At 42.7% G+C, this 26,276-nt stretch overlaps 1 protein-coding gene across 3 annotated transcripts in view; it reads right to left on the bottom strand.

The window, feature by feature from the left end:
- LOC140737135 (KN motif and ankyrin repeat domain-containing protein 4-like) overlaps positions 1–26,276 on the bottom strand; it is a 103,026-nt gene that overhangs the window by 26,970 nt on the left and 49,780 nt on the right. For 2 of the 3 annotated variants that reach the window (XM_073063330.1, XM_073063328.1), the window contains exons 2-3: positions 17,111–17,192; positions 8,807–11,038 (exon numbers count right to left, since the gene is read on the bottom strand). In XM_073063330.1, the coding sequence (XP_072919431.1) occupies positions 8,807–11,038; positions 17,111–17,144 (2,266 nt within the window). In that variant the 5' untranslated portion in view covers positions 17,145–17,192. Of the gene's footprint in view, positions 1–8,806; positions 11,039–17,110; positions 17,193–21,888; positions 22,021–26,276 lie in introns of those variants that run through there. The other variant, XM_073063329.1, reaches the window with a different exon arrangement.

Genomic DNA, 26,276 nt, shown 5'->3' with positions numbered 1-26,276 from the left:
CACACAAGACCGATTAGGAGAATGGGCAAGAAAGTGGCAAATGAAATACATTGTTGGAAAATGCATGGTCATGCACTTTGGTAGTAGAAATAAATGTGCAGATTATTTTCTAAACGGGGAGAAAATCCAAACATCTTCAATGTTTAAAAGTTATCTATCCACGCCAATAAAGAGTTTGCCATAGAGTTATAGAGAGAAACAACTCAACAGAGCAACAATGGCTGGAGTTTCTGGGAGCAATTCAGAAGGCACAGGACAGCTATATTTCCAAAAAGAAGTAGTATTCTAAAGTCAGGCTGATGCAACCATGGCTGATAAAGGAAGTCAAAACCAACATAAAAGCAAATGAGAGGGCAGAAAAATAGAGCAAAAGTTAGTGGGAAGTTAGAGGATTGGGAAACTTTTAAAAAGCAACAGAAGGCAACTAAAAAAGTCATGGGGTGGGGGGGAATTAAATATAAAGGTAAGCTAGCCAAAAATATCAAAGAGGTTATACAAAGAGTAAAAGAGAGGTGAGAGTAGATTTTAGACTGCTGGAGAGGTAGAAAGAAGGGACAAGGAAATGGCAGATGAACTGAATAAGTATTTTACATCAGTCTGTACTGTGGAAGGCACTAGCAGTATGCTGGAAGTTCAAGAGTGTTAGGGACAGAAATAAAGAAATAAAGAGGCTAAGTAAAGAAATAAAGCAAAGTATACGACTAAAAAGAAAGTTATATAAGGTAGCTAAATCTAGTGGGAAGATTGAAGATCGAGAAGCTTTTAAAGATCAGCAGCAAATAACAAAAAGATTGATTAAGAAGGGGAAGATAGATTATGAAAGTAAATTGGCGAAAAACATAAAAGCAGATAGTAAGAGTTTTTATAGTTACATAAAAAAAAAAAGGGTGCTAAAGTAAATGTTGGTCCCCTAGAAGATGAGACCGGGAAATTAATGGTAGGGGACATGGAGATGGCGGAAACGCTGAACAAATATTTTGTATCAGTTTTTATAGTAGACGACACTCAAAATATCCCAACACTGGATAAACAGGGGGCTCTAGGGGGAGAGAAGCTAACTACGATTCAAATCACCAAGGAAATGGTACTTGATAAATTAATGGGACTGAAGGTGGATAAATCCCCTGGACCGGATGGCTTGCAACCTAGGGTCTTAAGGGAAGTGGTGGTCGGGATTGTGGATGCATTAGTGATAATTTTTCAAAACTTGCTGGACTCGGCAATGGTCCCGGCAGATTGGAAAAATGCTAATGTAACTCCTTTATTTAAAAAGGGCAATAGACAGAAGGCTGGGAATTATAGGCCAGTTAGCCTAACATCTGTGGTTGGCAAAATGTTGGAATCGATAATTAAGGAAACAGTAACGGGCACTTGGATAAACATAGCTTAATAGGACAAAGTCAGCATGGCTTTACAAAAGGGAAGTCATGTTTGACAAATTTGTTGGAGTTCGTTGAGGACATAACATATAGGGTAGATAAAGGGGAACCAGTGGATGTGGTGTATTTGGACTTCCAAAAGGCATTTGACAAGGTGCCACACCAAAGGTTATTACTTAAAGTAAAAAGTCATGGGATTGGGGATAATATTCTGGCATGGGTGGAGGATTGGCTTTCTAACAGAAAACAGAGAGTTGGGATAAATGGTTTATTCTCAGACTGGCAGTTGGTGACTAGTGGTGTTCCACAGGGGTCGGTGTTGGGACCCCAACTCTTTACAATCTATATTAATGATTTGGAGAAAGGGACTAAGTGCAACGTATCGAAGTTTGCTGATGACACAAAGATGGGAGGGAGTGTAATGAGTGCGGAGGACATTGAAACCCTGCAGGGGGACATAGATAGACTGAGTGATTGGGCAGACATTTGGCAGATGAAATATAATACTGACAAGTGTGAGGTCTTGCACTTAGGCAGGAAAAATAATAGAGCAAGTTATTATCTAAATGGAGAGAAACTGGAAAGTGCTTCTGTGCAAAGGGATCTGGGGGTCCTGGTGCAGGAAACACAAAAAGTTAGTATGCAAGTGCAGCAGGTGGTCAAGAAGGCCAATGGAATGCTGGCTTTTATTGCTAGGGGGATGGAGTAAAGGAACAGGGAGGTCTTACTGCAGTTGTACCGGGTATTGGTGAGACCACACCTGGAGTATTGCGTGCAGTTCTGGTGTCCATATTTAAGAAAGGACATACTGGCTCTCGAGGCAGTGCAGAGAAGGTTCACTAGGTTAATTCCGGGGATGGGTGGGTTGATGTATGATGAGAGGTTGAGTAGATTAGGACTCTACTCATTTGAGTTCAGAAGAATGAGAGGCGATCTTATTGAAACATATAAGATTGTGAAGGGGCTCGATCGGGTGGATGCAGGGAGAATGTTCCCAATGATGGGTGAAACTAGGACTAGGGGGCATAATTTTAAAATAAGGGGATGCCGTTCCAGGACTGAGATGCGGAGAAATTTCTTCACTCAGAGGGTGGTGGGGCTGTGGAATTTACTGCCCCAGAGAGCTGTGGAAGCTACTACACTCAATAAATTCAAAACGGAGATAGACATTTTCCTGGATAAAAATGGCATTAGGGGATACGGTGAGCGAGCAGGTAAGTGGACATGAGGCTAGGTTTAGATCAACCATGTGATCTCCTGGACCAGTTTTCGATAGCCTGGATGGGTCGGAGAGGAATTTTCCAGACTTTTTCTCCTCAATTGGCAACTCGGTTTGTTTTTTCCCCGGGTGATCACATGGGTTTGGGCGGGATGAATAATAAAATAAAATGGGCGGCATGGTGCCCTGTTGGTTGGCACTGTTGCCTTGTGGGATTCGGTGAAAACTAGAGTTAAGATTGGATCAGCCATGATCTTGTTGAATGGCGGAGCAGGCTTGAGGGGCCGATTGGCCTACTCCTGCTCCTATCTCTTATGTTCTTACGTTATGTAAATGAGTGCAGTTGTTATTAGCGGGGATAAGGTGCTTGGGAAGCCTGAAAAGTCTGAATAAGTCACCTGGAGCAGATGGACTACACCCAAGTTTCTGAAAGAAGTGGATGAAGGGACTGTAGAGGCATTAGTAATGATTTTTCATGAGTTAATAGATTCTTGCAAATTTCCAGTCCTCCAGAACAATGCTAGTGTCACTTCACTCTTCAAGAAAGGAAGAAGGAAACTATAGGTCAGTTAGTCTGAGCTCAGTGGCTGGGAAGATGCTGGAGTCGATTGTTAAGGATGTGGTTTTGGGTACTTAGATACACATGTAAAATATGCCAACATCAGCATGGTTTCCTGAAGGGAAAATATTGCCTGACAAATCTGTTGGAATTCTTTGAATAAATAACAAGCTGAATAGACAAAGGAAAATTGATGGATGTTGTATACTTGGATTTTCAGAAGACCCTTGACAATGTGCTGTATATGAAGCTGCTTAACATTGCAGGAGCCCGTGGTATTACAGGAAAGATACTAGCATAGATAGAGAATTGGCTGATTGGCAGGAGTCAGAGAGTGGAAATAAAGGGAGCCTTCTCTGATTGGCAGCTGGTGAGTAGTGCTGTTCCACAGGGGTTGGTGTTGGAACTACTGCTTTTGACATTGTTGGAATTGAAGGTTTTATGGCCAAGTTTGCTGATGGTAGGAAGATAGGTGGAGGAGCAGGTAGTGTTGAGGAAGCAGGGAGGCTGCAGAAGGACTGAGACAGATTAGGAGAGTGGAGATGGAATACAGTGCCAGTAAGTGTATGGTCATGCAATTTGATAGCGGGAATAAAGGCCTGGACTATTTTCCAAGCAGGGAGAAAATTGAAAAAAAAACTGAGGCACAGAGGGACTTGAGAATCATTGTGCAGAATTTCCAAATGATAATTTGCAGTTTGAGTCAGTGGTGAGGAAGGCAAATGCAATGTTAGCATTTATTTTGAGGGGACTAGAATACAAAAGTAAGGGTTTAATGATGAGGCTTTATAATGAGGCCTCATTTGGAGTATTGTGAGCAGTTTTGGGCCCCTTATCTTAGAAAGGTTGTGCTGACACTGGAGAAGGTTCACAAGAATGAGAAAGGTTTACCGTATGAGGAGCAATTGATGGCGCTGGGCCTGTACTCGCTGAAATTTAGAGGAATGAGGGTGCGGGATCTCACTGAAATCTATTGACTGTTGAGATGCCTAGACAGTGTGGATGTGGAGAGGATGTGTCCTATTGTGGGGGAATCTTGGACCAGAGGACACAGATTCAAAATAGAGGATCGTCCAGTTAGAACAGAAACGAGAAGGAATTTATTGTGTAAGAGGGTGGAAAATCTGTGGAATGCTTTGCCACAGGTAGCTATGGAGGCCAGGTTACTGGGTGTATTTAAGGTGGAAGTTGATAGGTTCTTGATTACACAGGGCATGAAAGGTTACAGGGAGAAGGTAGGAGAATAGGGTTGAGAGGGGAATGGATCAGCCATAATGAAATGGTGGAGCAACACGATGGGATGAATGGCCTAACTCTTCTCCTATGTCTTATTCTCTAATCTGGCTGACATATGACTCAAAACCTGTTATTTTGGTGACTCCAGGGATAAAAAGGGAGGAACAATGAATTTTGTTCTCATTCTGTGTGTTGTGTGCTTATTTTGTTCCCATGACAGTGTGGCTAGGCATAGCTCAAATACCATCTACAGATTTGCTGATGATACAACCATTGTTGGTAGAATCTCAGCAGGTGACAAGAGGGCGTACAGGAACGAGATAAACCAACTAGTGGAGTGGTGTCGCAGCAAAAACCTGGCACTCAACATCAGCAAGACAAAAGTGTTGATTGTGGACTTCAGGAAGGGTAAGATGAAGGAACACTTGCCAATCCTCATAGGGGGATCAGAAGTGGAGGGAGTGAGCAATTTCAAGTTCCTGGGTGTCAAGATCTCAGAGGACCTAACCTGGTCCCAACATAACAATGCAGCTATACAGTGGCTATACTTCATTAGGAGTTTGAAGAGATTTGGGATGTCAACCAAACCACTCAAAAACTTCTATAGTTGTACTGTGGAGAGCATTCTGACAGGCTGCATCACTGTCTGGTATGGACCGAAAGAAGCTGCAGAGGGTTGTAAGTTTAGTCCACTCCATCTTGGGTACTAGCCCACAAAGTACCCAGGACGTCTTTAGGGAGCGGTGTCTCAGAAAGGCAGCGTCCATTATTAAGGACCTCCAGCACCCAGGGCATGCCCTTTTCTCACTGTTACCATCAGGTAGGAGATACAGAAGCCTGAAGGCACACACTCAGCGATTCAGGAACAGCTTCTTCCCCTCTGTCATCCAATTCCTAAATAGACATTGAATCCTTGGACATTACCTCACTTTTAAAAGATATATTATTTCTGTTTTTGCATGATTTTTAATCAATTCAATATACATTTACTGTAATTGATTGACTTATTATTTTGTTTCTGTATTGTGTATCGCATTGAAATGCTGCTGCAAAGTTAACAAATTTCACGATTCATGCCGATGATGATAAATTCTGATTCTGATTCCATGAATGACCAGATTCCTCTTGTGCTGGCAATTTATAGTTTGATTAACTTCACAACCTGCGTGTCTGTAACATCGGGGGAAACTGGAACACTCAGGATCACAGAGAGAAGGTGCAAATTCCACACAAGCTGTATTGGAAGTCAGAACTAAACCAAGGTTATTGAGAGAATACCTCTAATAGCTCTACCCTCGTGTTAACCACTGTTTTACTGGCAGTTTAATGATTGCCTTTCTGCCTGCAAAATTGTCTCTGATTTTGCTGTCTCTAGAAAATCTTGTTAGGAATCTGGAAGAGCACTACACAAGACATCCATATTGTGCTCTTCAAATGAATACACACTTCTTGATTTGTGCCAGAAGGATGATGATATTCCTGGACTTTTTCCAAAATGTTTTACATAACAGGCTTATATTAAAGAATACAGCACATGGATTCAGGGGTAGATTAGCTTTGTTGATAATAAATTAGCTAAAATACATTGAAAAGCAGGGAACAGCCATGAAGAGTGACTACTCAGATTGGAGAAAGAGGAGACGCCATGTTTCACAAGGAAATTGTGCTGAATAGTATTATGCACTTATAATTTTATGTTAACAATAGTGCCACAACATCTAACTGTAAGGAGCAGCTAACACTGAGAAAGCATGCAATATCGGGTCATTTAAACTCAGCAACTACACAGCAAATGAATTTAATTTTAATAAATATGGCATGATACTATTGGAAGGAAAAAAAGATGTTCATCAACACTTGTGAAGTAAAGTGAATGTTCACAAGTGCAGAGTATTCCAGGGAAACAGAATTTTGAAAGCGGCAGCATAGGATGGCAGAATGAATGACAACAAAACATCCAGTTCATTCTATGGATGTACAGTAGCAATCAGAAATACGTATTTGCATTGAATCCAAGTCAAGTTTAATGTCAAATGCACAAGTGCGGTCAGGTACAAAGCAAGGAAAAATATGCTTGCAGCAGCATCACAGGCATATACTGTACAGTAGATTCAGACCACACACATCATAAATCATGCTGCACATTACACAGATCTGCTCTCCATGTTTTTAGAAAGGGTATAAAATCATTGGAAGATATTCAAAGCACAAGATGATTTATGAGAGCAATTGTGAAGAAGATTATACAGTATGATATTTTCCTTTAGGATAGGGAAGGTTGAGAGGCTCTGAAGGTGGCAGATGTAGAGTGAACATGACTTCAGGTAACATACACAAAATGCTGCAGGAACTCATCATGTCAGGCAGCATCCATGGAAACGAACAGGAAACAAAACAAATGAGTCAAGATGAAGCCACCGATGGCTTCCTCTACTGTTAAGATGAAGCCACACTCAGGTTGGAGGAACAACACCTTATATACCGGCTGGGTAGCCTCCAACTTGATGGCATGAACATTGACTTCTCTCAGTTCAGTTAATGCCCCTCCTCCCCTTCTTACCCCATCCCTGATATATTTAGTTTTTCCCCCTCCTCTTTTTTTCTCTCTCTCTGCCCATCACTCTGCCCGTTCTCCATCTCCCTCTGGTGCTCCCCTCCCCCTTTCTTTCTCCCTAGGCCTCCCGTCCCATGATCCTTTCCCTTCTCCAGCTCTGAATCCCTTTTGCTAATCACCTTTCCAGCTCTCAGCTTCACCCCACCCCCTCCGGTCTTCTCCTATCATTTTGCATTTCCCCTTCCCCCTCCTACTTTCAAATCTCTTACTATCTTTCCTTTCAGTTAGTCCTGACGAAGGGTCTCGGCCCGAAACGTCGACAGTGCTTCTCCCTATAGATGCTGCCTGGCCTGCTGTGCTCCACCAGCAAAATAGGGAGAGATTTCTTTTCTTAAAGTTATAGCAATAATAAAGTTGCTATCAAACAACAGTTGTTGAGGCGAAAAGTTGGATGTTTTCTAAAGGAAACCAGATAAGCAACTGAGAAGAAATTAAAGGATATCCAAGAAAGGCTGAGATGTGTGCAAGAACAAGGAATACCTAGGTGAATGGTCCTTACTATAATAAAACAGGTATATGCATTGTAACACGCCAATGACATTTCACCAGACCCAGTTCTGATTAAAGGACATCAGCCTGAAATATTAATTGTTTCTATCATCTCCCTTCAGATTCTGCTGGACTTTTATAGTATTTGTAACAATTTCTGTTGATTTTAATACCTCAGATACCTACAACTGCAGAATTTGCCATTCCATGGTCTGTTTCTGTTGTATAATTAGAGAATAGTAAAATTAGCAAGAGGATAGCCATCGATCACATGCAAAATTTCTCTTCCAGACTGTTGTTTGCAAATTTAAGTGAATAATAAGTATACAAAATGTAAAACATGCAAAATCGACAGAGTTTCATCCCAACCAAAGAACAGAGCCCCAGAAAAACCACCTAATAATCTGTTCTTTTAGGTATAATATGGGATGGTAGCGTTGGAGGGTGGGGGTCAGGTGAGGTACAGAAACGGAGGGGTGGTATGGTAACTGAGGGATTAGCCTAACACTTTATAGCAAGAGTGAAACGGTTTAATTCCTACTGCTTTCTGTAAGGAGCTGGTATGTTCTCACCATGACCACGTGTGCACTGATTACCTCCGACATTCCAAAGACGCACGGGTGAGTGGATTGTGGGCGTGATATGTTGCTGCCGGAACATGGTGACACTTGTGGGCTGCCCTCAGCACCACCACAGTCTGTGCTGGTTGTTGATGGAAACACATTTCACTCTTTGTTTCAACTTAGATGTGTCAATTAAGGCTAATCTTGATCTCAAGCTTCTTCAAACCTGGTATTACACGTGAGCCTTTTAATTTTTGAATAATCTCCACTGTTATTGCTGGTCAGCTGAAATTATTTTAATTTTATTTTAATTGCCTTATCTTAATCTTAGTTGTCTTATTTTAAGTTAACCAGCTTACTTTATTTTAATTGAGTTGCAGTTTATTGCTATTTATGCACTATTTTCCACCACTTTACTTTATGTCGACCTGCTTGTTGGGATGCTTATTTAGTAGGCTTAGGTCAAACAATTGCGATGGGACTTACTGGGAGTGGTGACATCCACAGTGATGACTCACCAGGCAGAGTAAAAGTGATTCTTCCTGGGATCAAGCAGTCTGGCAACATTACAGCAGCAAAGTTCACACATTAGGAATGGTCAATTGACAATTATGAACAGGCTCCCATGGAACTAGACCTCATTAAGGAAAGAAGGGCACTGAAAGAGACAACTAGAGCATTTACTTGAACAGTTGATTTGAATGAAAATCTATCGTTATTTATGTAATTTAGTCAGAGTGATCTTACCTGGTTCACACTCCTTTTTGGCAGAGTTCATTTCTGATTGATTCTTTTTAGCAGAGTTCTTTTCTGATTGATCAAGCACGGGAGGTGATGGAGTCGATGGCTGAAGAGAACTTATCAGCTGAATGCTGAGGGACCCTATACTCGAACAAAGTTTTTTGAAGTTCTGTGCCAACTCAGGGTAGTTCTGCTCCAAAAAAGACTGCTGTTTGCATAAAAGACCCTCTATTGTTTTAATACTTTGGGCCAATTCAGGCTTTGTTGAAATCATCTGGGATTCAGTCTGAGGGAAGTCATGGAAAGCATCTTGGGATTCATATTTTTCACACCCACTGCCTTGGCATTTGACAGCAACTGGACATTCTACGTCATTATCCTTAGCATTGCTCCCAGCAGCAGAACTGCTCTCAATGTTCTTCAGACCCTCAGAACCACTCTCACTATTGTCATCACACACCGCATTGCAGTCCTTATTTACCTCGCTACTGCTTACGTGACACATGCAGCGCAGTGATGAGTCACGGTCAGTCTCTATGGCCTTGCTGCATGCGCGGACCGTAGCATCTGTCGCTTTCTCACTTGTTTCAACAATTGCCATAACACCTGCATTACTGACGGCGATGTGATCTGTACAGACTCCTACACTGCGTGTCTCTATTAAATTTGTGTGTGTTGCGTTTGTACCGCACTCTTCACGATGTATTGACCTGGTGACCGGTTGGAGGCCTGGCTCGATATCCTGCTTGCACATTTGTTTTGATTCATTTGGTTCAAGGAGTCCAGCTTCAATTTCAGTGATACCTAGATTGCTTTGATTTCTAGGCTGGGTAATTGTACCGGGTACCTCAGTTTGGTCTTGTGTACATTTCCTTTCAAAGTGTACAGCTGGATCTTCCAGATTATTTGAGGAGACAATATTTCTATTATCCTTGGGGACTACGGTTTCCTCTGCCAACATAAGTTCTTGAGCTCTACCTTTAAGCTGATTTTCCTGTATGGCTCCCGGTTCTTTAATGGAAAACTCGGTGCTGGAGTGTGGTACAAATACCAACCCCAAATCCCCAATGGTAACTTGAATACCCACATCCCTCGATCTGTTTTCATTGTCTTCTACAACACAAGAGTTCAGAAAGATTTCCTCATGGGTACCGAAATCAAGGTTTTCTTTTACACTTACAGTAACGTTTGAAACAAGTTGAACTTGATCATCAAGGCTGATCACTTTTTCACTTTGGAATTTTTTATCCGAGCTGAGGAACTCAGAGGCTATACTTTTGCTTCGGAGTGATGTCTGTCCTCCTACTGTTTCTGTTCCATCTGGTATGACTGAAGAACTGTTTTGGTTTCCTGCTGTGACATAGTTGGTTTTGTCTCCATTATGATCAACTTTGTTCTCCAGGACAGAAGTCTGCATTGCTTTCTGATGAATTTTCAACTGAATACAGAGCTGTTCTTTTTCTTCCTGTAGCACAAGTACTTGCTGTTTAAGTTCAGTAATGGTCTTTACTTGCTCTTCCATCTCATTGCTTCTATCCTGAACAATTTTTACTTGCTGCTGTAGCTGACGGACCTCAGTTGGTTCCACACTTAACTGTGGTGCAACCTCAGTGATGGTGTAGTTCTCCTGGATAACTGCATTGCCCAGTGTACTGAAGCCATAATTTTGTGATAGGTCTAATTTTTGCTGGGACATGGAAAGTCTTTGATGTTGTTCTTCAGAACTCTGCTCCTTGAAATAAACTGGCGCACTAGATGCCCTTAGAAGGGGAGGTTTTATCCAGCTGTGGGGAGACAGTCCATTCTCCACAAAACGTTCCCTGGCATTAGATAAAGTCTTTCCTGATCTGTAATCATACAGTTTAGGTTGTGATAATGATGGTTCATAGTTACACAGAGAACTTTTAAATAGTTCCTGGTTGCTGGCCCCTTTACATCTGTTGTTGGGTGCCTGGGAAGAAGTGATCTTGCATTTGTCCCCATACCTTCCACAAGAATGAGAATCGGCTGAGGAGAATTGAGTATTGCTGATACTGAAATTTCTAGGCAATGTGCTATATTTTGGTTGCTTGGTTTTCTTCTGGATGTAAACCTTCTTGATGGTATTTCCTTTTTCTATGTCATCAACGTATTTCAGGAAGTCCAGGTCCAGGTGGAATCCGTAGGGGGTTTCCACTGAATATGGGGATTGCTTTGCTCCGTCCTTACTGGCACGCATCTCAGACAACTTGATGTCGGCTTCAAAAAAAAAAGATTTTGAGAAAACATCTAAATACCAAAAATTTTAAACTTCGTTTTGCAAGCATGCAAATCCAACTAATTCATTCCATAATGTCAAGTGACAACCTTGAGATAGCTACCAAAACAGAATTATGCTCAATTATGCCGTCCTCTACAACTGTTCTTCACTAATATTAGTGAACACAAATGGATTGATATACCAAGACCATAAGACATAGTAACAGAATCGGGCCGTTTGGCTCAGCCAATCTGCTCCGCCATTCCATCATGGCTGATTTATTGTCGCTCTCAACCCCATTCTCCTACCTTCTTCCTATAGCCGTTGACGCCCTGACTAATCGATAACCTATCAACCTCCTCTCCTGAAATCTACAATCAGTTCCCTGGTCTTATTGAGTTGGGTGAGAGGTGGTTGTTATTGCACCACTCAGTCACGTTTTCAATCTCCCTCCTGTAAGCTGATTCATCACCCATTTGATACAGCCCACAACAGTAGTGTCATCAACAAAACTGTATATTGTGTTGGAGCAGTACTTAGCCACACAGTCATAGCAAGTAGAGGAGGGGACTACATACACATCCCTGTGGTACTCCTGTGCTGATGGAGATCATAGAGGAGATGTTTTTGCCAACCTGAACTGACTGGAATCTACAAGTGAGGGAAACTGGGATCCAATTGCACAAGGGGGTACCTTCTTCCCCTCTGCCATGAATACTTCCTCAGTCCTGTCTTTTTGCATTACTTATTGAATATTTTAAATAAATACTACTTATTGTAATTTAAATTTTATAATACTATGTGTTACAATAAATTTGACAATGCATGTTGGTGATATTAAAGATGATTCTGATTCTGAGGAGATGCTTCACTACCATTCCTATTCTCTAGCATCCAAATCCCCTGCAGACTCTCAGTGGTAGAGACAGATGCATTGGACGTGGGTTCCAGGCTGTCCTCTCCCAGCGAGGACCAGATGGGATGACTCACCCTTGTGCCTTCTTACAGTCATAGAAAACTACAGCACAGAAACAGGCCCTTTGGCCCATCGAGTCAATGCTGAACCATTTAAACTGTGTAGCCCCATTGACCTGCAACCAGACCATAGCCCTCACTACCACTCCCATCCACGTACCTATCTAAATGTCTCTTAACTGTTGAAATTGAAATCCCATCTACTACTTGCACTGGTTGCTTGTTCCACACTCTCACCACTCTCTGAGTGAAGTTTGCCCTCATATTCCCCTTAAACATCTCATCTTTCACCTTTAAACCATGACCTCTAGTTGTAGTCTCATCTAGCCTCAGTAGAAAAAGACTGCTTGCATTTACCCTATCTATACTCCTCATAATTTTGTATACCTCTATCAAATCTCACCCAACCTTCTATGTTCTAGGGAATAAAATCCTAAACTGTTCTAACTTCCCTATTAACTTAGGTTCTCTAGTCTCTATACTCTTTCAATATTAATTTTATCTTTCTTGTAGATTGGTAGCCAAAACTGCACACAATACTCTAAATTAGGCCTCACCGATGTCTTATACAACTTCATCACAACATCTCAACTCACATACGCAATACTTTGATCTACGAAGGCCAATGTGCCAAAGCTTTCTTTATGACCCTAGCTACTTGTGACATCACTTTCAATGAATTTTGGGCCTGTTTTTCCATATCCCTTTATTCTACCGTACTCTTCAGTGCCCTACTGGTCCTCCCAAAGTGCAAAACTTCGTACTTGTCTGCATTGAATTCCATCTGTCATTTTTCAGCCAATTTTTCCATCTGGTCCAGATTGTGCTGTAAGCTTTGATAGTACTCCTTGCTGCCCACTACACCCACAATATTGATGTCATATGTAAATTTGCTGATCCAGTTAACCACGTTATCATCCAGATCATTGAAATAGATGACAAACAACAACAGACACAGCACCAGTCCCTGCAGTACTCCACTAGTCACAGTCCTCCAGTCAGTGAGGCAACCATCTATTACCATTCTCATCCAATTTACTATCTCATCTTGAATGGCAAGTGACTGAACCTTCTTGTGCAATGGGACCTTGACCTTGCCTTGCTAAAGTCCATGCAGATAACATCCACCTCCTTGCCTTCATCAGCATTCCTGGTAACTTCCTCAAAGCACTCTATAAGATTGGTTAAATATGACCTTTCATGCACAAAGCCTGCTGACTATCCCTAATTAGACCCTGTTTATCTAAATACTCATATCTGGTCCATTAGAATACCTTCCAAAAACTTTCCCAGTACAGGAGTCAGGCTCAATGGCCTATCATTTCCTGGCTTATTCTTAGAGCCTTTCTTAAACAATGGAACAACACTGGCTATCCGCCAATCCTCTGGTGCCTGACCTGTCGCTAAGGATAATTTAAATATCTCTGCTAGGGCCCCTGGAATTTCTGCACTAGCCTCCCACAGGGTCCTATGAACACCTTGTCAGGCTCTGGGGATTTATCCACCCAGATTTGCCTCAAGACAGCAAACCCCTCCTCCTCTGTAATCTGTATAGGGTCCATGACTTCACTGCTGCTTTGCCTCACTTTTATTGACTCTGACCATCTCCCACGTAAACACAGATGCAAAGAAATCCATGTAAGATCTCCCCCCAACTTTTTGGCTCTGGTAATCTGGTTCCCATCCTCTGCAACTCTAGAGGCAGCACGATAGCATAGTGGTTAGCACGACGTTCTATGGTACCAGCGACCCAGATTCAGTTCCTACCATTGCCAGTAAGAGTTTGTACGTTCTCCTCGTGACCGCGTGGACTTTCCTCTGGTGCACCAGTTTCCTCTCACAGGCCAAAGATGTACCAGTTGGTAGATTGACTGGTCATCGCAAATTTTCCCATGACTAAGCTAGGGTTAAATTAGGGGTTACTGGGTAACATGGCTCGAAGGGCAGAACGGCCTATACAATGCTGCGTCTCGATTAAAAAAAATGCCTCCATGCAGAACTAGCAAACCTTCCTACTAGGGTATTTGTCCCCTCCAGTTTAGAAGCAAACTTTCTCTTCTGCACAGACCCTATCTTCCCTGGGAGAAAGCACAAGGATCCAAAAATCTGAAGCCCTCCCTCTTACACCAACTCCTTGGCCATGTGATCAACTGCATGATCTTCATACTTCTGGCCTCACTAGCACGTGGTAATCCTGAGTCCTGTCCTTTAACTTAGCACCAGACTCCCTGAATATTTTGCAGAACCTCACTCCTCTTTTTATCTATGTGATTGGTATCTATAAGGACCATCACCTCTGGCTGCTCACCTTCCCCCTTAAGAATGCTGAGGACTCAATTTGAGATGTCACGGTCCTTGGCACACAGGAGACCACATACCATTCAGGAATCTTGTACTTGTCCATAAAACTTCCTTTAGTTCCCCTAACTAATGAATCCCCTATCACGACAGTTCACCTCTTCCTCCAGCCCTCCTGAGCCACAGAGCCCTACTCAGGGCCAGAGACTTAATGCTGGGACTTTTCTCTGTTGGGTTACCCCCCCAACAGTATTCAAAATGGTCTAGCTGTTGTGAGGGGGAAAGTCAAAGAGGTGCTCTGCACTAGCTGTTTAACCCCTTTTACCCAGTTTTCTGTGTCCTGCACCTTGGGTGTAACTACCTCTTTATATGTTCTATCTGTCACCTCTCAGCCTCATGAGTGACCCAGAGTTCATCCAGTTCCAGCTCCAGCTCCTTAGCGTGGAGTGTTAGAAGCTGCACTTCCTGTAGGTAAAGCTGTCAGAGACACCAAAAGTCTCCCTGCCATCGCACATCCCACAAGAGCATTATTCTTCTGTCCTGTCTGACTTCCCTACTGCTCTATCTGTGCAGCTATAAGGAAGGAAACGATAAATAAACTGAAAAGATCTACCACAGCTTTGTGTCTTTTCTCACTCAAGCCTCCGAGAGCTAAAGCCTCAAATCCCCATTCTAATACTGTCCACTCCAACAAAGACAGCTCCGCTTACCTCTGCCTTACTTTTATTTGCTCTTGCTAATGAATCACGCAAGTGCAACTCTACACAATGCCGTTATCAAGTAGGAGATAGGGAGTTACTCACCATTAAACTGGCCTTGGAGGTATGGAGACATTGGCTGATGGGAAACACCGAGCCCTTCCTGGTCTGTACTGATCACCAGAACCTCATATTCACACAACAGATATTCCAACTCAACCTACATCAAGCTCGCAGGCCCACTTCTTCCAGCAATTCAATATCACCATCTCCTAATGACACAGTTCCAAGAAAACACTAAGTGGATGCCTTGTCATGACGGTTCGAGCTGAAACTGAGATCAACCCATTATTCCATCCTTGCAGATCCTTGCCTCGATTGTCTAGGATCTTGAGAACCAGATCTTCCAGGCCCTACTGCTCGAGGCTGGTGTAGCCAACACACCCCACGACTTCAAGTATGTGCCAATGGCTGTGTGCTCTGCAATGGGACCACTCCTCACCCCTGTCTGGACATCCAGGTGCACGGTGGTCTCTGGTTCTGATGGCCCACCATGATCGCAGATGAATGTCAGTTCATCACTCCCTACCTTCAATGTGCACAGTCCATTTCCTCCAATGAGGAATCCTCTGGGCTCCCGCGACCCCTGTCAGCCCCTCAACACCTGTGGTCACATATCGCCTTGGATTTCTTCATGGGTTTGCCACCCTTCAGTGGGGCCATGGTGATCCTGATGATGATGGACCAGTTCTCCAAGGCAACCCACTTCATTGCTCTCCCCAAACTTCCATCAGCCGCTGAGTCACCTGACCTGGTTCTGCATCATGCAGACCACCTCCACGGCTCACAATTTTCCAACGACAGCTGCTCCCTCCTCTGCACCTCAGTGAGCTTGTCCTCTGGCTATCATCCACAGACCAATGGACAGTTAGAGCTAATCAGCAAGTAGAAAAGTTTCTGCAAGACCTCATTGCCTCTAGTCCTTCCATGTGGAAGAAGTATATGCTCTGGCCTGAACTATCCCACAATCTACACACCTCCTCCATCATGGTTATGTCATTCTTTGAAGTACTTCATGGCTACCAATCCCAATTGCTACCCCCACCCGCTGGAGGAGCCAACGGTGGAGGTTCTGTCCACCAAGGCTCTGGTTCACCACTGCCAGAATGCTTGGATGATGACAAGGAAGACCATCCTAGCTGCGATCTGTACCTACAGCCGCTGGTGCTCAGCCAGACTACTCCAACCAAGGGCTGTCCACCCAAGTTCTGCCCCTGTGCACTGACTCCTGGAAGCTCTCACCCTGATTCACTGGGACCTTTAAGACTGCCCATCATATCAACCCAGTCACTGACTGTCTCCAGCTGCCAGGGTCCCTCAGGATCACACCTATCTTCCACGTGTCCGGCCTTAAGCCTGTTGTCCATAGACCACTCAACCCACACCTGGAACCAAAGATGGCGGATGGTGGTCTAGTGCACTTGATTCACCAGTTGATGGATTCACACCATCATGGACAGGATATGGAGTACCTGGTCAACTGGGAGGGGTACGGCCCAGAGGAGAGATTATGGATCGCTAGGGCCAGCTGTTTGGGGTGGAGGGCTCCCTGTTGAGCCTTCACATGTAGGCTCCTCCTAGTCTCCACCCAGATAACAGGAACCACCTGCCACCCATTTCCAACTCATCACCTACAGCCTATTTAAACCCAACTCTCAACCACAATCCTTGTTCGCAGCCTCAACCAGTTGCACCTAGCCTCCAGTTAGCTTGCTGCCTTGCCATGTTAAATATCTGATCTCTCTTGCTTTGTGGCCCATTGTAGCATGTTATTTTGCAGTTTATTGAAGTTATCGCTCACTGCTAAATCATCTCTGTTCTGCGCATGGATCAAGCCTTCTCCATGTTTCCTGACACCAGCTTCAGGAAGTAAGTGATGGAATGGAAAGGAAATCAGTAGAAAGATTAAACTGACAGTCACCTTCCATTCCCATCCCTCTGTATGGTTTGTGAGGTTTATGCATTTATTTACCCTGACACCAGTGACACCACTGAAATTAATTTGCATCAAATATTGAAAAAATAAAAGTTCTGACCTACCTGGATGACCTGGGAACTGTAAATCTTCTGACATTCTGTCTTAGCAGAATGTGGCTTGATGAATTCAGTGAAACTGACTGAGCTGCAAGCGAAAGTAGGCAAACAAAATTAACCTCTTAAATTATAAAATATTGGTCTATTTAAGTTAGGAAGCCATTGCTTGATATTTTATACTTCACCAATAACACATCAATGATTCATTACAAATTAGTTTTTCACATGTAATATTCCAGCTGCCACTTACTCTTTCCCAGTTCTAAAGAAGGATCTTTGACCTAAAATATTAATTCTGCTTCACTTTCCACAGATGCTGACCGACCTGGTGAGTATTTCCAGCTCCTCTAATTTTATTTCAGATTTCCCACATTTGCAGTTTGTTGATCTTCACTGCTTGGTATCAATCTAGGCACAGGAACTAAAGGCGGCCTTTATATTATCCATTAATCTTTGTATCAGTGCATCATTTAACATAAGGAAATAGAAACTTGACAGTTATCACTACATATTTTATTGAAGCAATCCTAAAGACATAAGAGTATCGAATCTCTGCAAGTTTTAATGACTACAATTTGATTCACAGCTCCAAATTCAACAAAATTTGGGTATAACAGAAAAGGGTTATGTTATCACAGGGTCACCCAAGCTAAGAGGCAAGGAGAAAGAAATATTATCAAAAGTACTGTCATACAATTGTTGTAATAACAATTTAAAAGTTCTATGTTGTCCAGCCTCTGGGAAGCAAACTCCTAACACTAATAGGCCAGCAAAGGAAAATCAAAATATCTTCTATGATGGAAATCCAAAATACAAATAGAATGTTTTTTTGGGCGGAAAAATCACTCTACATTTCAATCTCTGATCTCATGTGAAGGCTGCAGAGGAAAATTTAGCTATTGCAGCCTCTTTTCCCATTCTGTCCCTGATAATCCAATGGCCAGGCTCCCACTAGATTCCAAATTGCAACTTCAGAATGGAGCCTTGGGCTAATGAAGTGGAAACACCAGAAGCTCCAGGTGCTGGAACCTGCAGCAACAATGTATTGGGGAGGAACTCAGCATGCCATCTAGTGGTGGTGGCGGTGGTGGGGGGTATGGAATGGAACTGTTGAAATCTTTACACAACACACACAAAATGCTGGTGGAACACAGCAGACCACGCAGCATCTATAGGAAGAAGCACTGTCGACGTTTCGGGCCGAGACCATTCATCAGGACTAGAAATTTTTCCAGTGATTTGCTTATGTCTACTGAAGTGGTTCAGAAAGCAGTGAGCATTCTCAAGGAGCTCAAGAAACATTCTCTCTCATCAGATAAGGTCAGTAGAAAAGAAGGATTTGGTAAACAAAAATTGTTAATAATCAGCTTTAATATTAATCAAGTGTGCTCACAGAGAGAAAGGAAGGAACATGTGAGCAAGCTGAAAAATAATTTTCATTTACTAAAGTTGAACCTTCTTGTCTCTGCATCCCCCCCCCCCCCACTGTAAATCCCAACTTACTCCTTCTTAGCTCATTCTCTCTGTTCAGCTCATTGACTGCTTTCTGTCCTCTACCAGTGCAAACTGAGATGACAAGATTTACTAAAATGTTACAAAAATAAATTAATGCAATTTATCTGCTGTAACTTTTATGCAATCTTAGAAACCTTGGTGAAGAATGCAGCTGTTGCACATTCCCATTAACAGATGAATAAGCTTGTCTCTGCAGTTTTAGCAAATGGTTTGGTGTCCAGATTTTCAACCATGCTGGAAAAGCTGTTCACGGGCCATCAGAAATGTGGGCACTTTAAAACTGCTTGTGGTACATTAACCACAATGGAACTTACAAGTCTTATTGTGCATCTGGTGAGTTGGTTGCGGTCACAACTAAATTCTGCTTAATTAAAGGACCAACAGCGTACAACAGAATATACTTCTGGCCCTGTTTATTCGTGAATGATTCTGTGTAATTTCTACTTGTAATCAACACTCAAAGATTAAAAATAAGTGGCAATATTTAAACACAAGGTGGAGTCTTGGTTTCTGATTCAGCTAACAGCATTCACTATGAAGCAGGGTAACTCGAATCCCATGTGAGCTATAATGATCAGCAACGATGGTGGGCAGGACATACTGCAGGAAGAACTGGTGGAATATTGGAGCTCAGCTGAAAGAGAACTAAAATAGATTTAGTCTAAAGATGGAGAAGACCAGTGTTGAAGTGGGTACTTGTGGTTCTAGAATACTCGGATTGAAAGCTTGGTCTGAAGCTGAATACACGGTGGTCTGAACAGCCTTATGCAGTGAGATATGGCAATAACTGTCAGTTTCAGAATGAAGTTTGTGGCAGGGGTCATAAAGTTGAGGCAACGATCAATTCAGTGTGCAGTTGCAAAGTGACAGCTTATCTAAAATTGCACACCAGACATGTATTTTTTTCAAGAGAGAAGCAACAAAGGCTGGAGGTGTTATCATCCTTTGGTGATCTCATGTCGGAAGATGACATTACCAAGAAATCAGATGGGGAGGAATGAGTCATGGATAAATGCTGAGAGGTTTCAATGCACAGGTAAAAGCTTTGACTAAAACTTCAGTCATTGCAATTTTCCAAAATACCATAAATACGTATTTGACTTCTGTAACATTTGGTATTTCCAGTCAGCTATTTTCAGCCTCAGAACAGACCACACGGATCACTGTGTCTGCAGCATGGACACAAGCCTTTAAACCCACTGGGACTTCCTTCTTCAGTTGCATTTCTAAGAAAGGAGTGAATAGCATATAGCACAAAACCGGAGAAGATTTACACGGATTACGAATGGTTATATAATACAACTATTCCCATCGTTCTGACAAAATTAGATTGTTTAGTCAAACCAATACCTATTATTACCACCGTCTTAGTATTAAAACAATTCAGCACATGTTCCAAACCAAAACCATAGAACCAAACGTGGAATCACTTGTCTAAAGAGATAGGCAAGTGAGACAATTTGCATTCACTAACTTCTTGGAAGTATCTGTTTAGAAGTAAAACTGTGCAGTTTCTTTCAGAAGTCATTGAATAGAATGTCTTGCAGTATTGGTTTGGTAAAGTAGGGAAAATACAATGCTGGATAGTAGAGACATGGAAACACCTACAATGGGGTTGAGGTGGGGGTGGGGCGGGTTGACATCTCCTAATTAACATTTTTTTAAAAATCTCCATTTTCTAGACATAGTTGTGGAACAGGGATGAGGGAGCAGCAAAGTTCCTAGGAGTGGAAGGTGAGTGGAAAGAGGGAACTCTCTCATGCGATAATGCCTCAGCATCTACCCTGCCAAACCTTCTTGGGTTCCTATGTTTGAAGAAGGTCTCTTGGTATTTTGTTTAAGATTCCAAGGACTACAGACCCAACTGTTTTGCCTCTCTTCTTCTGGGCAGTGTTTTTACAAGACAGGTGACCACAGTCATTATCAATACACTACAGCGACTGCCTGGCATCAGTAGCTGTACAACCGGGACGTGGTAAGCACCAGCTGCTCATACGACCATCCACCACCTGCTTCCATGGCTTCACGTGACCCTGACTAGGGGCGGGGTGCTACACCTTGCCCAAGGGGGACCTGCAGGCTAGCGGAGGAAAGGAGTGCCTCACACCTTTGGTAAAGACATATCTCCACCCAACACTCTTCCATTATATATGTAACTTCATTACATTCGGTGACTGTTTTTAATAGTTTACTCAGTTATATTTACTGCTTTGCCTTTCTTCTGCTAATCCTAAAAAATAGTACATGGATTTGAAATTTTCGAGAATGCTAAACTAGGAGTATAAGCGATCCTACATCTCTGGAGACGGATTATCTACTGTATTAATAACAGCATCTGCAGATTTCCTCGTGTCTGCTTTTTGAAATCTAATAAATTCATGTCATTTGACTGAAAATTCCTCTGTAAAAAATGAGGTGCTCTCAGCATTTAATCTCTACAAGTTGCCAGTGAATAATTAGGGGCATTTATTTCCTAGTGTGTTTCTAGACAAGTGAAAAAATTCACACTATTTCAGCCTTGTGCTATCAGTTCATTACCATCAATGAAAGTCCAGAGCACCAAAAAACATCTACAAACCTCACAGCACTTGAAAGTTTATCCTAAAGGCATTCCTCTCATGGCTCTGGAATCAAGAGACTTTATTCTTCATCATAACTAAATCAGAATCCTTCACTGACATATAAATAAACCTGTTCCTTCACTATGTTCTCCTCTTTATCTACTAGTTAACCTATTACTGAGTCTGACATTATTTCCAATCCTTAAACAGAGCCAACCAGTATATCAGAACAAACAAAACTGCAGCTATTTTCCGGCCTCATTCCCATATTTCTTGATTCCATAGTATTCTTTAATCTATTCTGAACAAACACATTAATTGAACATCCACAGCCTTCTCGGGTAGAGACTTCCAAAGATTCACCACCCTTTGTGTGAAGAGATTTCTCATTTCTGTCCTAAATGGTTTGTCTCCTTTTTGGAGACTCCAAATCTTTGTTTAGCCGAGGGAAAACATCATCCTTCCTGTATTCAGCCCGTTGAGCCCTGTCAGAGTTTTCAGTAAGATCTCTTGTTTTACCAAACTTCAAAGAAGACTTTGTTCACTCAGCCGCTCCTCATTTCAAAAACCAAACATCCATTCAACTGATTTATTAATTATGTATTTGGGAATACTTTGAAAGCCCGCATTCATGCAATGAGAAAAAGCCCATAAACAAAGAGATTATATTCAATCACTCTTTAAAAAGTAATCAGTCTATGCACTGACCAGGAGAGCAGATGGAGCTGTGGAATCAACTCCTGTGAATCCTCTCTCGCCCTCCAACCATGTCGGCAGAGCTGAAGAAACTGGGGAGAATGGAGTCAGTGTGGATCGGCGATACATAGCTTACTACATAGTGATCCATGCTGAAAGGTGCATGGGTCATGTGAAGCTATGATGCCCTTTATTATCACTAGACTTGCAATGTGAATCATGGCCACTGGGTCAGTTGATGCCTCTGCAGAAAAGCCTCCCTTTATAGAATCAGCCTCTGAATAGCAGTGAAAAAACTTTTACCAGAGGAGATAAAATGAGGGTCAATGATCAACTGAAATTAACTACAGTCTGGTTTAACAGTTCAACAACCTCCTTTCCATCCTTGATCTCACATTTCAGATAAAGTCTCTCAGCCTATTTTCACAGATAACTTATCAACTCTGCATGCAGTAGACGTCAGTGCTGTCAATCGCTCTCCATAGGCAATGCCTGTTCTCCTTTCAATCCTACTTCCTCAGCACAGTCTGTGCGGATTGGCGATAACAATCCTCCTTGCTGACAATCAACACTGGCGCACCTCAGGGGTGTGTGCTTTGCCCACTGCTCTACTCTCTATATACACATGACTCTGTGGCTAGGCATTGCTCAAATGCCATCTATAAATTTGCTGATGATACAACCATTGTTGGTAGAATCTCAGGTGGTGACAAGAGGGCATACAAGAGTGAGATATGCCAACTAGTGGAATGGTGCCTCAGCAACAACATGGCACTCAATGTCAGTAAGATGAAAGAGCTGATTGTGGCCTTCAAGAATGGTAAGACAAAGGAAAACGTACCAATCCTCATAGCGGATCAGAAGTGGAGAGAGCAAGGAGCTTCAAGTTCCTGGGTGTCAAGATCTCTGAGGATCAAACCTAGTCCCAACATATTGATGCAGTTATAAAGAAGGCAAGACAGTAGTAATATTTTATTAGGAGTTGAAGAGATTTGGCATGTCAACAAATACACTCAAAAACTTCTATAGTTGTACCGGGAACAGTTCCTTCCCCTTTGCCATCCAATTCCTAAATGGACATTGAAGCTTTGGACACTAACTCACTTTTTTTAATACACAGTATTTCTGTTTTTGCACTTTTTAAAATCTAGTCAATATACATAATTGATTTACTTGTTTATTTGTTATCATATTTTATTTTATTTATTATTTTTTTCTCTCTGCTAGATTATGTATTGCTAAGTTAACAAATTTCACGTCAGATGCCGGTGATAATAAACCTGACACAGATTCTGATTCTGGTCTGGTTACCATTTAGTCCAACTTTCCCCGTGGCTGCTCATCTGTGCCTTCACACTGCTAATACCCTTCAGAAATCATCCTTCCCACCCATCCTGATCATCCTTCTGGAATAGATTCCATCTGCATTCCTACACATCAGGAGTGATGACACAAAATCAAACTGTGGTTCTTCATGGGGGACAAGTTCTCGCTCCCAGATCTCATCGATTATCCGTTTGTCAATATCCCCAGGAAGGTGCTTGGTCATTGAGGGCCTTCAGGGTGTGCCTCTGCAGCCCTATGGACAAACTGATTCCATGCCAGTGTCACCGACTGTGGCATCGCGGGGGAACGGAACATCACGGAGACAGATGTGGCTGTCGGAGGTCTCTGCACTTGGGCAATTGCGCTCCCTCACTCTCTCTCGATGGTGGGGGAAGAGTTTGTGCCAATTCTCAAGTTAGAGAAACTCAGAATAAACGCAACACGGCAGACTGTAACATTGTAAGAGTGAGTCCTTTGTTTTATTGGTCTCCTCTCTCGCTGTGGAATGGGGCAACATCTCTCTGTTGAGTGAGAAAAGGTGAGGGTGAACACCTGAGGCATGTCGAGTTGTTGGGTGAATAATAGTTTTTGTTGGACTGCAGATCATGGGCTCTCCCTGGGGGCTTTGCTACTGCCCACCTGGTGGGTGATAGATACTGATGCTTCCTGCTGAAATAAGTGCAGGAAAGGAAGAGGAGGGTTCATTCTTTGCTGCTGCTTGCGTACAGGAGGGGGAGAGGGGGCTTTTTCTGTCATTCATTCTTTGGGGTTCTAGTTTCATGGATGTCTGTGAAGAGTAAGAACTTCAGGTTGTATACTGTATACAGTCTCTGATATGAATGGAACCATACATGGTGATCAAGAGGTTCAGTCATTCTCTGCCTGAGCTGGGTGAACCAAATATCACATTAAGATACTGCTCTTGATCTATCTAAACAGCTCACTACTCCAGGATCATCCCAGAAAGCCAAGAGGTCCCTTATCTTCCCAGTTTCCAACTCCTTTCCTAAATCGTCTCCATTGAACAAAGGAACTCATGACTTCTCAGTGACAAAGACTGAAAGCACCCTTTCAGCTATTTCCTTTCCCCACCCATCTCAGGCCCTCCTGTGTTTGAACTGCACCCGGGATTCATCGCCTGGCATAAAAGCAAAAGAAAGGCCATATAATAAAGCAAAAATAGTGGAAGATAGAGGATTGGGAAGCTTTTAAAAATCAGCAGAAATTAAAAAAGGGGGGGGGGGAGGATGAAATATGAAGGTAGTCTAGCCAATAATATCAAAGAGAACACCAAAAAGTTTTTTCAGATATATAAAGGGTAAAAGAGTGCCGAGAGTGGATATTTCACTGCTGGAAAATGATGCTGAAGGTGTCGTCATTGGGGACAACAAAATGGCGTATGAACCTCATAAGTATTTTGAATCAGTCTTCACTGTGGAAGGCACTTGCAGTATGCTAGAAATTCAAGAGTGTCAGATGGCAGAATTGAGTGTAGTTGCTACTACTAAAGTGATGGTGCTTGGGAAACTGAAAGGACCAAACGCAGGGAGGGCACCTGGACCAGATGGACTATACACCAGGTTCTGAAAGAGGTAGCTGAAGAGATTGTGGAGGCATTAGCAGTGATCTTTCAAGAACCACTAGATACTGGGCAAATGTCACTCCACTCTAAGAAAGGAAGGAAGCAGAAGGAAGGAAATTATAGGCCAGACAGCCTGACTTCAGTGGTTGGGAAAATGTTCGAGTCCAATATTAGGGATGAGGTTTCAGGATGTTTGGAGGTGCATGATAAAGTAGGCCAAAGTCAGCATGGCTTCCTTAAGGGGAAATCTTGCCTGATGAATCTGTTGGAATTCTTTAAGGAAATACCAGGCAAGATAGACAAAGGAGAGCCAATGGATGTTGTTTACTTGGATTTTCAGAAGGCCGTTAACAAGGTGCTGCACATGAGGCTGCTTGACAAGATAAGAGTCCACGGTATTATTGGATGGCTAGAAAATTGACTGACTGGCAGGAAGCAAAATCTCAAAATAAATGGGACCTATGGTTGGCTGCTGGTGACTAGTGGTGTTCCACAGGAGTCAGCATTGGGACCACTTCCTTTCACATTATATATCAATGTCTTGGCTGATGGAATTAATGGCTTTGTGGCCAAGTTTGCAGATGATACAAAGATAAGCGGGGGGAAGGTAGTGTTACAGAAGCAGAGAGGCTGCAGAAGGACTTAGACAGATTGAGCAAATGGGCAAAGAAGTGACAGATGGGATATGGTGTATGGTTATGCACTTCGGTAGAAGGAATAAAGGCACAGACTATTTTCTAAATGGGGAGAAAGTTCAAAAATCAGAGGTAAAAGGGGACTTGGTAGTCATAGAAACATAGAAAACCTACAGCACAATACAGGCCCTTCAGCCTACAAAGTTGTGCCGAACATGTCCTTACCTGAGAAATTACCTAGGGTTACCCATAGCCCTCTATTTTTCTGAGCTCCATATACCTGTCCAGGAGTCTCTTAAAAGATCCTATCATATCTGCCTTCACCACCGTTGCTGGCCGCTCATTCCACGCACTCACCACTCCCTGTGTAAAAAAACTTACCCCTTGGTATCTCCTTGTGTCCTTCTGCAGGATTTCCTAAAGGTTAATTTGTAGGTTGAGATGGTGGTAAGGAAGGTAAATGCAATGTTGGCATTCATTTCGAGAGGACTAGAATATCTGGAGGCCCTCTGTCGGTCAGGGTTGACAATGGGTGTTGTGTTCCAGCTGCAAGCTAGTTCACAAGCCAGGGCAGAACGATATGGAGAGCAAGCTGTTACCCACGTAGCAGGTTTCCCCTCTCCACGCAGCTGATGAATCCAAAGGAGTGGCAGAGACCGATACAGTTTGATACCAGCAGCGTTGCAGGAGTCGCCAGTCAGCGTTGAACAACATAGGACTGCGTTAGAGACTCCAGCTCTGGATTTTTCCCTCAGAGTTTACTCCCAAACCTTTCCCCATGAGTGGATATCGTCACAAGGCAGCAGAACTTTGATTTCAGAGCTTTCCTTCTCCTAGGTGAGCTGCCAACTATGGCT

This window comes from Hemitrygon akajei, chromosome 12 (genome assembly GCF_048418815.1).
Source record: "Hemitrygon akajei chromosome 12, sHemAka1.3, whole genome shotgun sequence".
NCBI classification, from domain to species: domain Eukaryota; kingdom Metazoa; phylum Chordata; class Chondrichthyes; order Myliobatiformes; family Dasyatidae; genus Hemitrygon; species Hemitrygon akajei.
Note: the sequence above shows the minus strand (reverse complement) of the source record. Positions and strands in the feature narration are given on the sequence as shown.